We start from the raw sequence: 12,414 nt of genomic DNA, 5'->3' as shown, positions 1-12,414 counted from the left end.
GATCGGTATACTTTAAGGTGGGTATTGGACCAATATTTTTGTATGTTACAAACATCAGCACAAACTTATAATACCCTCCCCACTATAGTGGTGTAGGGTATAAAAATTCGTATTATCATATAATGAACGATAACTTTTATATGTTCTGTTTAAGAAAAGGATTTTTTCACAAAAAGCTTTTTTTTAAAGAACACACAAAGCTATAGAAGCTCTATATATAAAACACACGGAGCATTAAAAGTTATTTTTTTATATAGAAATATTTTCGGTTTTTCTTAAAGTGGAAGCTTTTATCAAAGACAATTTTTTTCCCCTTTCTAACAAAAGCTTTTATATTATACAAGCATACTTTAAAAACTACAACAAAAATTCCATTAAACTTCCAAAAAAACTTCAGTATGAGCTTTTTTACAAAAGCTTCAATTATAGCTTTTTAATAAAAGCTTTTTTAGCAAAAGCTTCTTAAATGTTATTTTAAAAGAAAACTGTAAAAAACAAAAGATTACTAAAATAAAGGCTTCACTAAAAGCTATTTTCAAAACAAGAACTTTAAGAAGAGCTTTTGAGTGAAAGCTTATAAAAGAACATTTTAGCAAAAGCTTATAAAAGGCTTCTAAAAGAAAACTAAGCTTTAAAACAAAAACTTCAATAAAAGTTTTTTTTAAGCTTCTAAAAAGTTTATTTTTTTAACAAAAGTTTTTAAAAAGCTAATATAAGTGTAAAATTAAATAAAAAAGCTTTCTTAATGAATGGCTTTATTAAAAGCTACATTCAAAACAAGAACTTCAATTATAGCTTTTACGAAAACTAGTTTTGATGAAAGCTATTTCAAAATAGAAGATACAATGAAAGCTCTTTTCAGATGTCTAAAATATAAATATTCAATAAAGTCTAGAAGAACAGCTAGAATCTTTAATATAAGCTTTTTAATATAAAAGCTTTAATAAATGCTTTAAATCGGCACAAAGAATTTTTACTAAAAAAATTTTGTTCAAAATATAAAAACAAAAGAAAACTTAAATAAGCTCATAATTAACAAAAAATCGTTTAATACTTAAAAGCTTAATTTTCACTTAAAACTCTTTAAAATAAACCAAAATTTAAAACTGAACAAAATCTTAAAAATAAAAGCTTTTTATATTTAAATGCTAACTTTTTACTAAAAGCTCTTTCAAAATAAAAATAAAATTAAAACTTTAAAAAAGCTCTTTATTAAAAAATGTCTTAAGTAAATTAAAAACCTATTTTGAAAATAAAAGCTTTAAGTATTAAAAAATAGTAAATTTATAATAAAAGCTCTTTTAAAATAAAATAAAAGATAAAAAAGCTGTTAGAAAATAATTTAAAAAATTATAGGAGAACTTTTTATAATTTAATAAAAAGTAAATTTGTAATAAAAGCTCTTTTAAAACGAAAGCTTTAAAAATCAAAATAAAATCTTACAAAAAACTCTTAAGAAAAATTCAAAAAAAATCTTGAAAAGGAAAGCTTTCAATAATTAAAAAGCAAAATTTCCAAAAAAAACCTTCTTTTAAAAGAAGAAGAATTTAAAAAAAAATATATTCAAAATGAAAGCTTAAAATATGTATTAAAACAAGGAAAATATGCAATACAAATAGTTTTAAAATGAAAGCTTTTTAAAACAAAAATCTCACTTAATGCGTGCTCAAAACAAAAGTCATAACCAGGGCTATTTAATAAAAAAATTAACAAAAAAAGTTTATCGAAAAAGCTTTATAAAGAGGTTTATTTCAAAATAACCTGTAAAAATTGTAAGTAACAAGAAGATTTCAAAAAATTCAAGACTTTTAACAATTTTAAAGCTTTTAAAAATAAAAGCATTTGATTGAATAAAAAAAATTAAAAAAAAAATTAAAAAGCTTTTTTTGAAATTTATTTCTTAAGCAATTGTTATCATTTAAATTTAAATAATTTTTTTAAAATTAATTTCAAACAATACTACTACACCTTCAAAGTGAAATCTAATCCCTCAAAGAAAATATAAACAAAATGTCTATCGTTAAATCTACAACATGTTTTTATACCTTTAATTATCCGTGTAAATGTTGTAACTTACTGTAATCTCTTAAAAGTTTGTAAAACACACTTAAAGATTTTCGTTTACATTTAGCAAAAAAAAATTTGAAAAGTTTGTGTTAACAACAAAAAAAACAAAGAACAAGGTCATTAATATGTATGAGTACAGTTGTTTATTTAACCTGAAAAAAATGTATTTACGATAATTATACTCCTGCCAAAAAATTTCCAGAGTTTTGTTTTGCTCGTCGATAAACGTCTATTAGGATCATTGGCTTTGTATGTTTGCAAGTGCCACAAATGAGGAACAGTTTTTTGTTTTAGACTAGATAACAGCAAAAAAAGCAAAAAACAACAAATACAAATAAATATAAAACATATACTTTGTGGTTGTTATATGTATTAAACATAAAAATAAACACGTTCTAACAAAGTTGTAAGTATATATACAATACGAGATACAGAGAGGGAGAGTGAAAGCTCCTTTGGTTGTGTTCCTTGTTTGTTATCAGTGAAAAAAGAAAAACACAAACAAAAATAAACGTGCTTTTAGTAAATAGTATTTAATAATGTTCTTGTATCTCTTTTCATTACAGTCACCAGTAACTTTGTGTAATTTGGGTGTTGGAGCAACTTTTGGGGAATCAATATTACACGATTTACCACGTGATAGTACTGTGGTAACAAAGACAACCTGTGAGCTGTTACGTGTGGAACAACAGGATTTTCGTTTAATTTGGGAGGTAAGTAAGAAATCAACAACAGCAGCATCAGCACAGCAACAGCAGACAAACTGTTACTCACTGGGTTTTAATTTTAACGAATGTAATAATCAAACTACTCAACACATGCATACTCTACATACACTTTTTATTTAAGCTCTTGTTGTTGTTGTTGTTGAATTCTAAAACATGTTAATGAAAATTATTTTAAGCTTTCACTAACACACGCACGTTTTAACTAACATCTACACACACACACTCACACATATTTATACACTTTTAACAGTTAATTTTTATCTCGTTTAATGTACTCCTGCCATAACTCTCTATAACGATCCCATCTGACTGACACCCACCACCTGCTTTTTTCTTAATGTCTCCGTTATATTTTTCATTATTTTCAACTTGTATTTCACCACTTTATTCAGTTTTATCACAATTTTAATGAAAATGTTGTTATTTAAGTTTGTTTTGTTGTTGCTGTTTCTGTTACCTTTTGTTTTCAACTGATAAAGTTCTTTAGTATTGGGGTTGAGAAGTAAATATTTTAGCAACATTGTCAAGATAAAAGTTAATTAGGCAAAATATTTTTTATGCTTTTATTCTCTATGTCACGGATTCTTTATTATTTATCGCATTTTTTACATCCGTTTATAATTTTTACATCTTTTAGTTTATATCTTAGAGTTACAATTTTGTTAATAGTTAAATTCAATTTTCTTGTTTTGATGACAAGTCTAGATTCTAGATACTAATTAATAACACTTTTTTTTGCTAAATATAAAGATAAAGAAGAAGAATAAATGAAACTAGTAAAACAGTTCTATTCGAATAAATGATTTCTTACACAATAGACTTTTGGAAATCCTTGACCAATTATGAAGTCTTGAAGTATTTAAATATAAATAAAACTTTTTACAACCAAAAGCAAAAAACGATCCCACGACAATTGGATCTTCGCTCCAGAACGACCCGAGTCATACTCGGCTAAATATTGTAAACCCAGCGACAGCCTTATCAACCGAAAGTTTTTTCCACAGGAAAAAACTATTGGCCACAGTCGAACTGTTACAACAACTAACAAAAGCTTTTGCAAGCAATAGCCAAAAAGACATAAATCTTTAAAAAACTAATGCTCAAAACGCATTCAAAACCAAATTCTTTAAAGATATTGAAACTAAACGCTTAAAATATGTTAAAACCAAAAGTTTAGAGAGCTTTTAAAAATCATTTAAAACCAAAAAGCTTAAAACCAAAAGTTTAAAAAGCATTTAAAACCAAAAGGCTTGAAAAGCTTTTAAAACCAAAAGCATTTAAAACCAAAAGCTAAAAAAGCTTTTAAAACCAAAAGCTAAAAAAGCTTTTAAAACCAAAAGCTAAAAAAGCTTTTAAAACCAAAAGCTAAAAAAGCTTTTAAAACCAAAAGCTAAAAAAGCTTTTAAAATCAAAAGCTAAAAAGCTTTTAAAACCAAAAGCTAAAAAAGCTATTAAAACCAAAAGCTAAAAAAGCTTTTAAAACCAAAAGTTAAAAAAAGCTTTTAAAACCAAAAGCTAAAAAGTTTTTAAAATCAAAAGCTTTAAATGCTTATATTAACAAAAGCCTATTTTAACCAAAAAGCCAAAAGCTTTTAAAACCAAAAAACCAAAAAAGCTAAAAAAGATTTTAAAATCAAAAGCTTTAAATAGTTATATTAACAAAAGCCTTAAAAGCTATTACAAGTAAAAAGCCAAAAAAGTGTTCACAACTAAAAGCTTTTGTAATCCAAAGTTTACAAATATTTTGCAAATACCTTTTTTAAAATAAAGGTTTTTTAAACTTTGAAAAACTTTTATTAAAATACAATTACTTATAAAATTGTTTGTAAATCTAAGCTTTAAGACAATTTTATCAATAAATTTAACATTCAAGAAAGCTTGAATAAAACATAATTAAAAAGCTTCAATAAAATACTCTTTCAAACATTAATAAAACTTTAAAATCAAAATCTTAAAAACAAACAGATGTTTAAGACAACTTTTAAATAAAATAAAAGCTGTTCTAGCTTCCCTAAAACAAAATCTGCAATAAAATCTCCTTTTAAACGTTTAGAAAAGTAACTTATAAAAGTGTTTTATGAATAGCATTATTTCAGAGCTTTTTTAAAAAACAAATTTAAATTAAAATCTTTAGAAAACTTTAATCAAACAGAAGAAGACATTAGACATCTTTTAGAAGCAAAATATTTCAAAAAAAACTTTAAGCTTTTGTAAGTATAACGCTTTTAAATAAAATAAAACAAGAACTTTAATAGAATCGCGTTATAAACGTTTAAAAAGATGTTAGACAGCTTTTCAAAAAAAGCTTTAAAAAGCTTATGCAAATTTTAAGTTTAAAAAAACTTTTATAAATCAAAAAGTTAAGTAAGCTTATAAAAAGGATAATCTGAAAGCTATTATATAACTAAAGCTTCAAATAACTTTAAAATACTACTCAAAAGCTTTCGGTGGCTTTTGACAGCAAAATATTTTAAAACAGCTTTAAAAATTAAAAACTTTAGAATTTTTTTTTATAAATCCAAAAAATGAACAGCCATTGTTTTGTTTCAAAATACAATTAAAAAAACATCTTTTTTATTGCCATAAAAAGAAAAAACTGTTTAATCATTTAACTCCGTACTCGAAAAGGATGTGTGTGGCTTTGTCAGCATGATGCTGGCGTATACGCAATATTATTAAAATTTTAAACCATTTTTTTGTTACACATACGTTGTGGTATTTCCTAGAACTTAAAAAAGGAAAGGAAAACAAAATGAAAGTAAAAAAATTTATTATTTTATTAAAATCCCATTGTGCTAAATGTCGAAGTAGTGTTTTCGTTTTTTGTATATAATAGTTACTATTACAATACAACTTTGTTAAGAAATAACAAACTTTTTATTTCCGTTTTATAAGAAAACAAAAAAGAGGGAAAATGAAAATGTAATTTTAAAAGAAATGTGAATACTCAGCATTAACATGTTTGGCATTTCATATTTCTAAGAATTTTTGTAGAGAGAAGAAAAAAACTTTTATATGAATTCTTCTTTTGGACGGTTAAAGTTAAATTTTTCTTTTGTAGGAGTTTCAAACTCAATTGTTGTTTCTGCAAAAAAAGTTTTTCTTCTTAAAAGTAGCCATATGTATAAACTTTTGTTTTTAAAATTAAATTTTTAAAACTTCAAACTTTTGTTAGAAATATTTTAAAATTATAGTGAAAATTTCAATATTCCTAAAGAAATTTTCTTAATGTTTATGCATTCACCCTTTTTTCTCTTTAATCTTTTCAACTATTTCTTCTTAATGTCATGAATTTTCCTTTATATCCCTATCGGTTTCCTTATTTATTCGACAGAATATTTAATATTTCATTTATTTATTAAGGGTTTTATACTTCCACTTGTTGGCTTTAGTTATTTTAGTTATTTTTTTCCATCACTATTTACCATTTTGGTCAATATATTATTTTGTTGTTGTTACCACTACTGTTTTCCATAGGAAGTGGTTATTTACACCTGAGAGAATTCCTGCACATACACGTACACATACAAAGAAAGTAAACGTCCTTTGTAACACCACACAGTTCGTGGTGAATGTTCCGGATTTAGTGTTTTAAACTGTGGTAAAGTATTAACTATGTTATTAATCATACCTTTTAAAGCTTTTATTAGTAAAAGTGTGTTCTTCAAAGATTACTTGGAGACACAAAGGTAATGACTTAATCATTTCTTTTCTGCATAACAAAGAGTATAACTTTGTAATAAAAAACGACACATTGTGTCTTTTTTTATTCTGCAAGGGAAGGAACAATAGTAAAATTTATATTTTGTAGGTCAACAAACAATATGTGTTGATATTTATTAAAACCCAAATTGTTATATACAACAAATATTTAATTATTCATTATTGTTTACACCCGAGACAAAATGTCAATAAACAATTCAATATTTTGGAACACAGAAACAGGAAATCAAGTTTAACGGAACATATGTCTGGATGTTAAGTCTATAGTCTTGACTATAAATTAGTCTATATTCTTGTCTACAGATAAGTGTATAGTCTTAACTTTAGATCAGTCTATAGTCTTGACTATAGATCAGTCAGTAGTCCTTACTATAGATCAGTCAATAGTCTTGACTATTGATGAGTACATAATCCTGAATACAGATGAGTCTATAGTCTTGACTATAGATCAGTCTATAATCTTGACTATAGATCAGTCTATACTCTTGACTATAGATCAGTCTATAGTCTTGACTGTATATCAGTCTATAGTCTAGACTTTAGATCAGTCTATAGTCTTGACTATAGATCATTCTATAGTCTTGACTATAGATCATTCTATAGTCTTAAAGATAGATCATTCTATAGTCTTGACTATAGATCAGTCTATAGTCTTGACTATAGATCAGTCTATAGTCCTGACTATAGATCAGTCTATAGTCTTGACTATAGATCAGTCTATAGTCTTGACTATAGATCAGTCTATAGTCTTGACTATAAATCGGTCTATAGTCTTGACTATAAATCAGTCTATAGTCTTGACTATAGATCAGTCTACAGTCTTGACTTAACTATAGATCACTCTATAATCTAGACATGTGTACAAATCAATCTATAGTCTTTAATAAAGATCAATAAATAGTTTTGTCTATAGACCCAGCATTAATACAGATCAGTCTATTTTCTTGACTAGTCTACAGTCATGACTATAGATCATTCTGCAGTCACGACTATAGATCAGTCTATAGTATAGGTTTCTAGACAATTGATTAGTTTTTATACAGTCTTGACTATAAGCGATTTACTTACAAGAATTTTTAGAGCTTACTGTTTCTAACGTTGTAGTAATATAGTAATATTTGTAGTAATAAATTTTAAGGATTTACATTATATTTAATTAAATATTTTGTAATAATCTATAATTTATGATGGGGGATATACGCATGTAATATTTAATATTCTATACTTGTTGCAGAAATGTAAAGGTTTATGGCAGAAAGGAAATTTTCGTAATAATTTAGTAAAAAATTATGGAAAATAGGCAATATAAAATTAAAAGAAAATTATAGAATAAAAGGATAATACAGGATGTGCTTTACAAGTTAACTCGCTATTGATGCCTATTATAACCCGTTTAGCAAGCTGACATACATAGCTATAAAAACATTTCTGCATTAAAATATTGCATTTCTTAAATAAATATATACGCATCCATTTCCCCAAAATCCCTAAAAGAATCTGTTTGCCTCGAAGAAAAAACCGCCAACAATAAAATTCCTTTATATAATTAAACACTTATTTGTCATATTTTTAAAATCTTATTGCAATGATTTCTGTATAACTATAAATTTTTTCGCTCCTTTATGCCCTCAATACTACTAAATGTGTGTTAATGGTGCCCACAGATAATTTCATACAAACTGTCAATCATGTGTGGTCATGTTTTTTTCTCGATAATAACATTTTTTTTATTATTCTCCACCGCCCCCTTTTCACTGTTCTTTTGGTATACCACTCAATAACAAGTTGCGTCCCGCCCTCCTTGTAACTGAAGGTGTTCAGCATAACAAGCATGTTTATATTTATTCAATCATTGCAATGATGCGTATGTGGTCGGTCAACTACTTACTACATACAAACCAGCATTAACCCGTTGGCTAAGTGACACAAAACTGTTTTTTTGAATATGTTTATCAAGTGACGTTTATCTTTTCAGGCCCCTAAAAATCATTATAATTGCAATTTTGAAACGCATTGTCCTCAAGGCTGTATGGTGAGTTGAATTTTTTTAAGGAGTTTGCGGATCTGTTGTCATTTCATATTATTATTGTTGGTTAGGTGTTGTCAAAGATTGAATGTTATGTTGTTATTACAAATTAAAGTTTGAAGCTTCTAGATGATTTGCTATTGAAATGAACTTCGATAACAACATCTAAAGAGTAAACAAAAGACTAGACTATTCCTTAGACTTGACTATAGACTAGAATATAGACTAGACTGTAAAGTAGACTATAGACTATACTATGGATTACACTAGACTACAGGCTAGACTGTAGACTAAACTAAAGACCAGACTAAACTATATAGTAATACTACTATAGACTAGACTATATGCTCGACCAGATACTTGAGTATAGACTAGACTATAGACTAGACTATAGACTAGACTATAGACTAGACTATAGACTAGACTATAGACTAGACTATAGACTAGACTATAGACTAGACTATAGACTAGACTATAGACTAGACTATAGACTAGACTATAGACTAGACTATAGACTAGACTATAGACTAGACTATAGACTAGACTATAGACTAGACTATAGACTAGACTATAGACTAGACTATAAACTAGACTATAGACTAGACTACAGACTAAACTGTAGTTTAATCCATTACTTATATGAGGAAATTTCACTGGGGACCTACTGAGAAGTCATTTACGTCTACGTGTTAATATGCAATTCGTTAAAAGATTATCTTCTACATTGACAATGACAATCGTTTGTTTTCATTATTATGTTTGCAATTTTTAATTAAAAACCAGTTAATAAAGACTGGTTTGTTACTTTTAACATAAAATTAAATTATAAGTACATACTTTATTAAAAATTAAATAAAAAAATGAGCAATTAATTACATGTAAGTTGCATTTTTAAATTGATTACTAGCCATGATGTACTTGCTGTTTATGCACTAACAAATAATAATCACGATTTATTTTGTTTAAAATCCGCATTAAGTTTCCCTTTATAGCGTTATTATCTTTTACATGTTTTGAATGAGATAAAAAACGAGATAAAATTTAGCAATATTTAATTAAGTATTTAATAAATATTGCTCTTAGCTTATTAAAGAAATTCTACCTGAATATTTATTAGTGTGTGTGTCAGGGTTTTACATTCTTTTTAAGGTTATTTAAATTGTTAAACAAAATAAAACTCCCCACTTACTGCAGATCTGTAGTTAAAACCCACTAATTTACTTTTGTTTTACTGATATCGTTTCTATTTTTATGGTCGCCATTAAAAGAGATGGTAGGTTTATTAGTTTTATCATTTCGTTTGTAACACTTTAAAATAATGATCACAATTACACTTGAGGTTCCTCATTTTCAAACAGATTTGGTATTAAACCTTTTCTCCGTTTCTCGAAAGCAAGTTCTAAAAGACTGATGCTAGAGTATGGAATATTCTCCTCTGATTAGAGCAGCATTCGGCAAAGCAGCATGCTGTTGCCTTACCTAAGTCTTTTAACCGTAACTTACTCTTCCCGCAAATTTGGGTTTAAACCACAGCCACTTCGGTGGATACCGAAGGAACTTTAACCAACTGACCAGCCAGGACATAGTTCTGCGGGCAACTGGCCACCCGTAGTACCAGATTATGCGGTGCTCTGGTTTGACGTCTGTCAAACTACACTAGACTGTTTTTGAGTCCCGGACAGACTGACTGTATTGGCCATCTCTTTATACCCCGGAATTGCTATAACACCAAGGCGGAGGTCTCGTCAAGTTAACATGCCCCCAGGGGGTCATATAGCAAAGTATGTTGAATGTATCGCTACAAAGTTTTGAAACAAAATAAATACATTGTAGAGAATATCTATATGTGATCAACTATGCCGATTATAAAGCTCTTACTTGTTTCCAATTTTGTCGCATTATTACAATTTCTAAAATAAACTACAAACGATATATACATATAAACAATTCATTGCTGATAAGGTCCGCTCACTTCAAACCAAAAACCAAAACAGCAACAGCAACAACAACTATGAACAACATTAAATATAGATATTTTTGTTGAAATGAAAGTAAGCAATCAACCTCTAAACATTAGCAAGAAAATACAAATTGGTTTCTCCGTAAAACAAGTCTGCATACAAAACTACAAATCAAAAGTTTAAGTACTTTATCGTACAACTAATACAACACACTAAATACAATACAATTCAAAATAAGAGTCAGTCAGTCCAGTTTAGTATGTATTATCAGTATTCATTACTGTTTTATAAAATAAAATAATAAAAACACTTATGTTGAGCATTTAAACATTGAAGATGAAATGAAAACCAAAGAAAAAAAAAAACAAATTCAATTGAGTAAAAGCGTGAGTAATTTTTGAGAAACTAATGAGTGAACTAATGAATCTTAAAAGTAGATAGATATTTTTTTGTATAAAATAATTTTTTTTAGTTTTCAAATAATTAAAACTGTTAAATTTATTTATATTGCTTAAGTTGTTTAAACTGCTCACCGTCAGAAGAGAACGTTTAAATGAGCATACAATTGAGCTGTGTTTTGCTTTTTCGTTCTGCTCATATTCATTAATAATGTTTAAATATTATTGTTTGTTTTTGTTTTATTTGTTGTTGATAAACACGATTTTACAAACAGAAAACACTGTGGGGAATTAATTTAAGTGTGAGCTATTACCAAATGTTTTGGCAAAAATGTGATAATGATTTGTATTTAGACCCCAACTTACTTTTTAATAACTACTACCATACCTTCTGCATTACTTGTAAGATGTTTAGTACTGACTTTAAAATGAATGTATATGCAAGTTCCTACTATTTAGCTTTGACTTTTTGTATTCGAATTTTAATTTTTATACAATTTGAAAGAAATGCTCACATATTTAAATATAAAAATTCGAGATCCCTCTCTTTTTTTGCTAAAAATTGGAAAAATCCAAAATTTTTCCCAATATTTGGATCTTTACTAAAACATTGGATGTTCACTTATAAATCATTGTTGACTAAAGATTTGCATATCCACTGATCATTTGTATTTTCACAAAATTTTGGTTTTTACATAAAATTTAGATTTTCACTAAAAATTCTGGATCTTTACATAAAATTTAGATTTTCAATAAAAATTTGGAATTTCCATGAAAATTGCCTTTTTCCCGAAAATTTGAACTTTCCCTAAAAATTTTAACTTTTCCTCAAAATTTGGATTTTAACTAAAAATTTGAGGCCTTAAACTGGGCTCAACCGAGATTCCTCAACGTTAACACGGCAACCTAGGAAAGAAGATACCAGTGACAGACAAAGTTAAGTACATAGGTAATCCTCGACCGAAAATTAAAATGGAGGCACCACATAGAGAATAGGATCAACAAGGCACATCGGTGCTGGGCGATATGTAGGAAAACTATAGACATGAAATGGAGTCTTAGTCCTAATATGACAATTTGGCTTTATAAAAGTGTAATTAGACCAATTCTAGCTTATGCTTCAATTATCTGGTGGACTGCTTTAGACAAAAAGTGCAATATCAAACAACTACAGGGAGTTCAGCGTACATGCTGCTTGGGTAAAAGTGGTGCCACGTATACTACTTCAACCAAGGCTCTGAAAACGTTGCTAGATATTTCACCCATTGAACTATATTTAAGATATGAGGCTGCGCTGACAGCCGAACGGCTCTTTACTTTAGGCGAACTGACAAAAAGCGGTTATAGGACACGTTATCAATGTATACTGCACACATTAGAAGGTTATGCACAATCATCGGTCGTGCCTGATCGTATAGCAGACACAGAATATGTCGGAAAGTCAAGCGGAACATTATAGCAAGTACCGGTGGGAATCCGTTGTTACACAAATGGCTCTAAATGGGGGGATA

General features: G+C 27.7%; 1 protein-coding gene across 4 annotated transcripts in view; it reads left to right on the top strand.

Annotated features, from left to right (window-relative positions):
- LOC111681708 (rap guanine nucleotide exchange factor 4) overlaps window positions 1–12,414 on the top strand; it is a 114,900-nt gene that overhangs the window by 79,923 nt on the left and 22,563 nt on the right. For 3 of the 4 annotated variants that reach the window (XM_046954014.1, XM_046954017.1, XM_046954018.1), the window contains 2 exons: window positions 2,634–2,780; window positions 8,494–8,550. In XM_046954014.1, the coding sequence (XP_046809970.1) occupies window positions 2,634–2,780; window positions 8,494–8,550 (204 nt within the window). The remainder of the gene's footprint in view (window positions 1–2,633; window positions 2,781–8,493; window positions 8,551–12,414) is intronic. The other variant, XM_046954016.1, reaches the window with a different exon arrangement.

This window comes from Lucilia cuprina, chromosome 6 (assembly GCF_022045245.1).
Source record: "Lucilia cuprina isolate Lc7/37 chromosome 6, ASM2204524v1, whole genome shotgun sequence".
NCBI lineage: Eukaryota > Metazoa > Arthropoda > Insecta > Diptera > Calliphoridae > Lucilia > Lucilia cuprina.
This window is presented reverse-complemented; position numbering and strand designations above follow the sequence as displayed.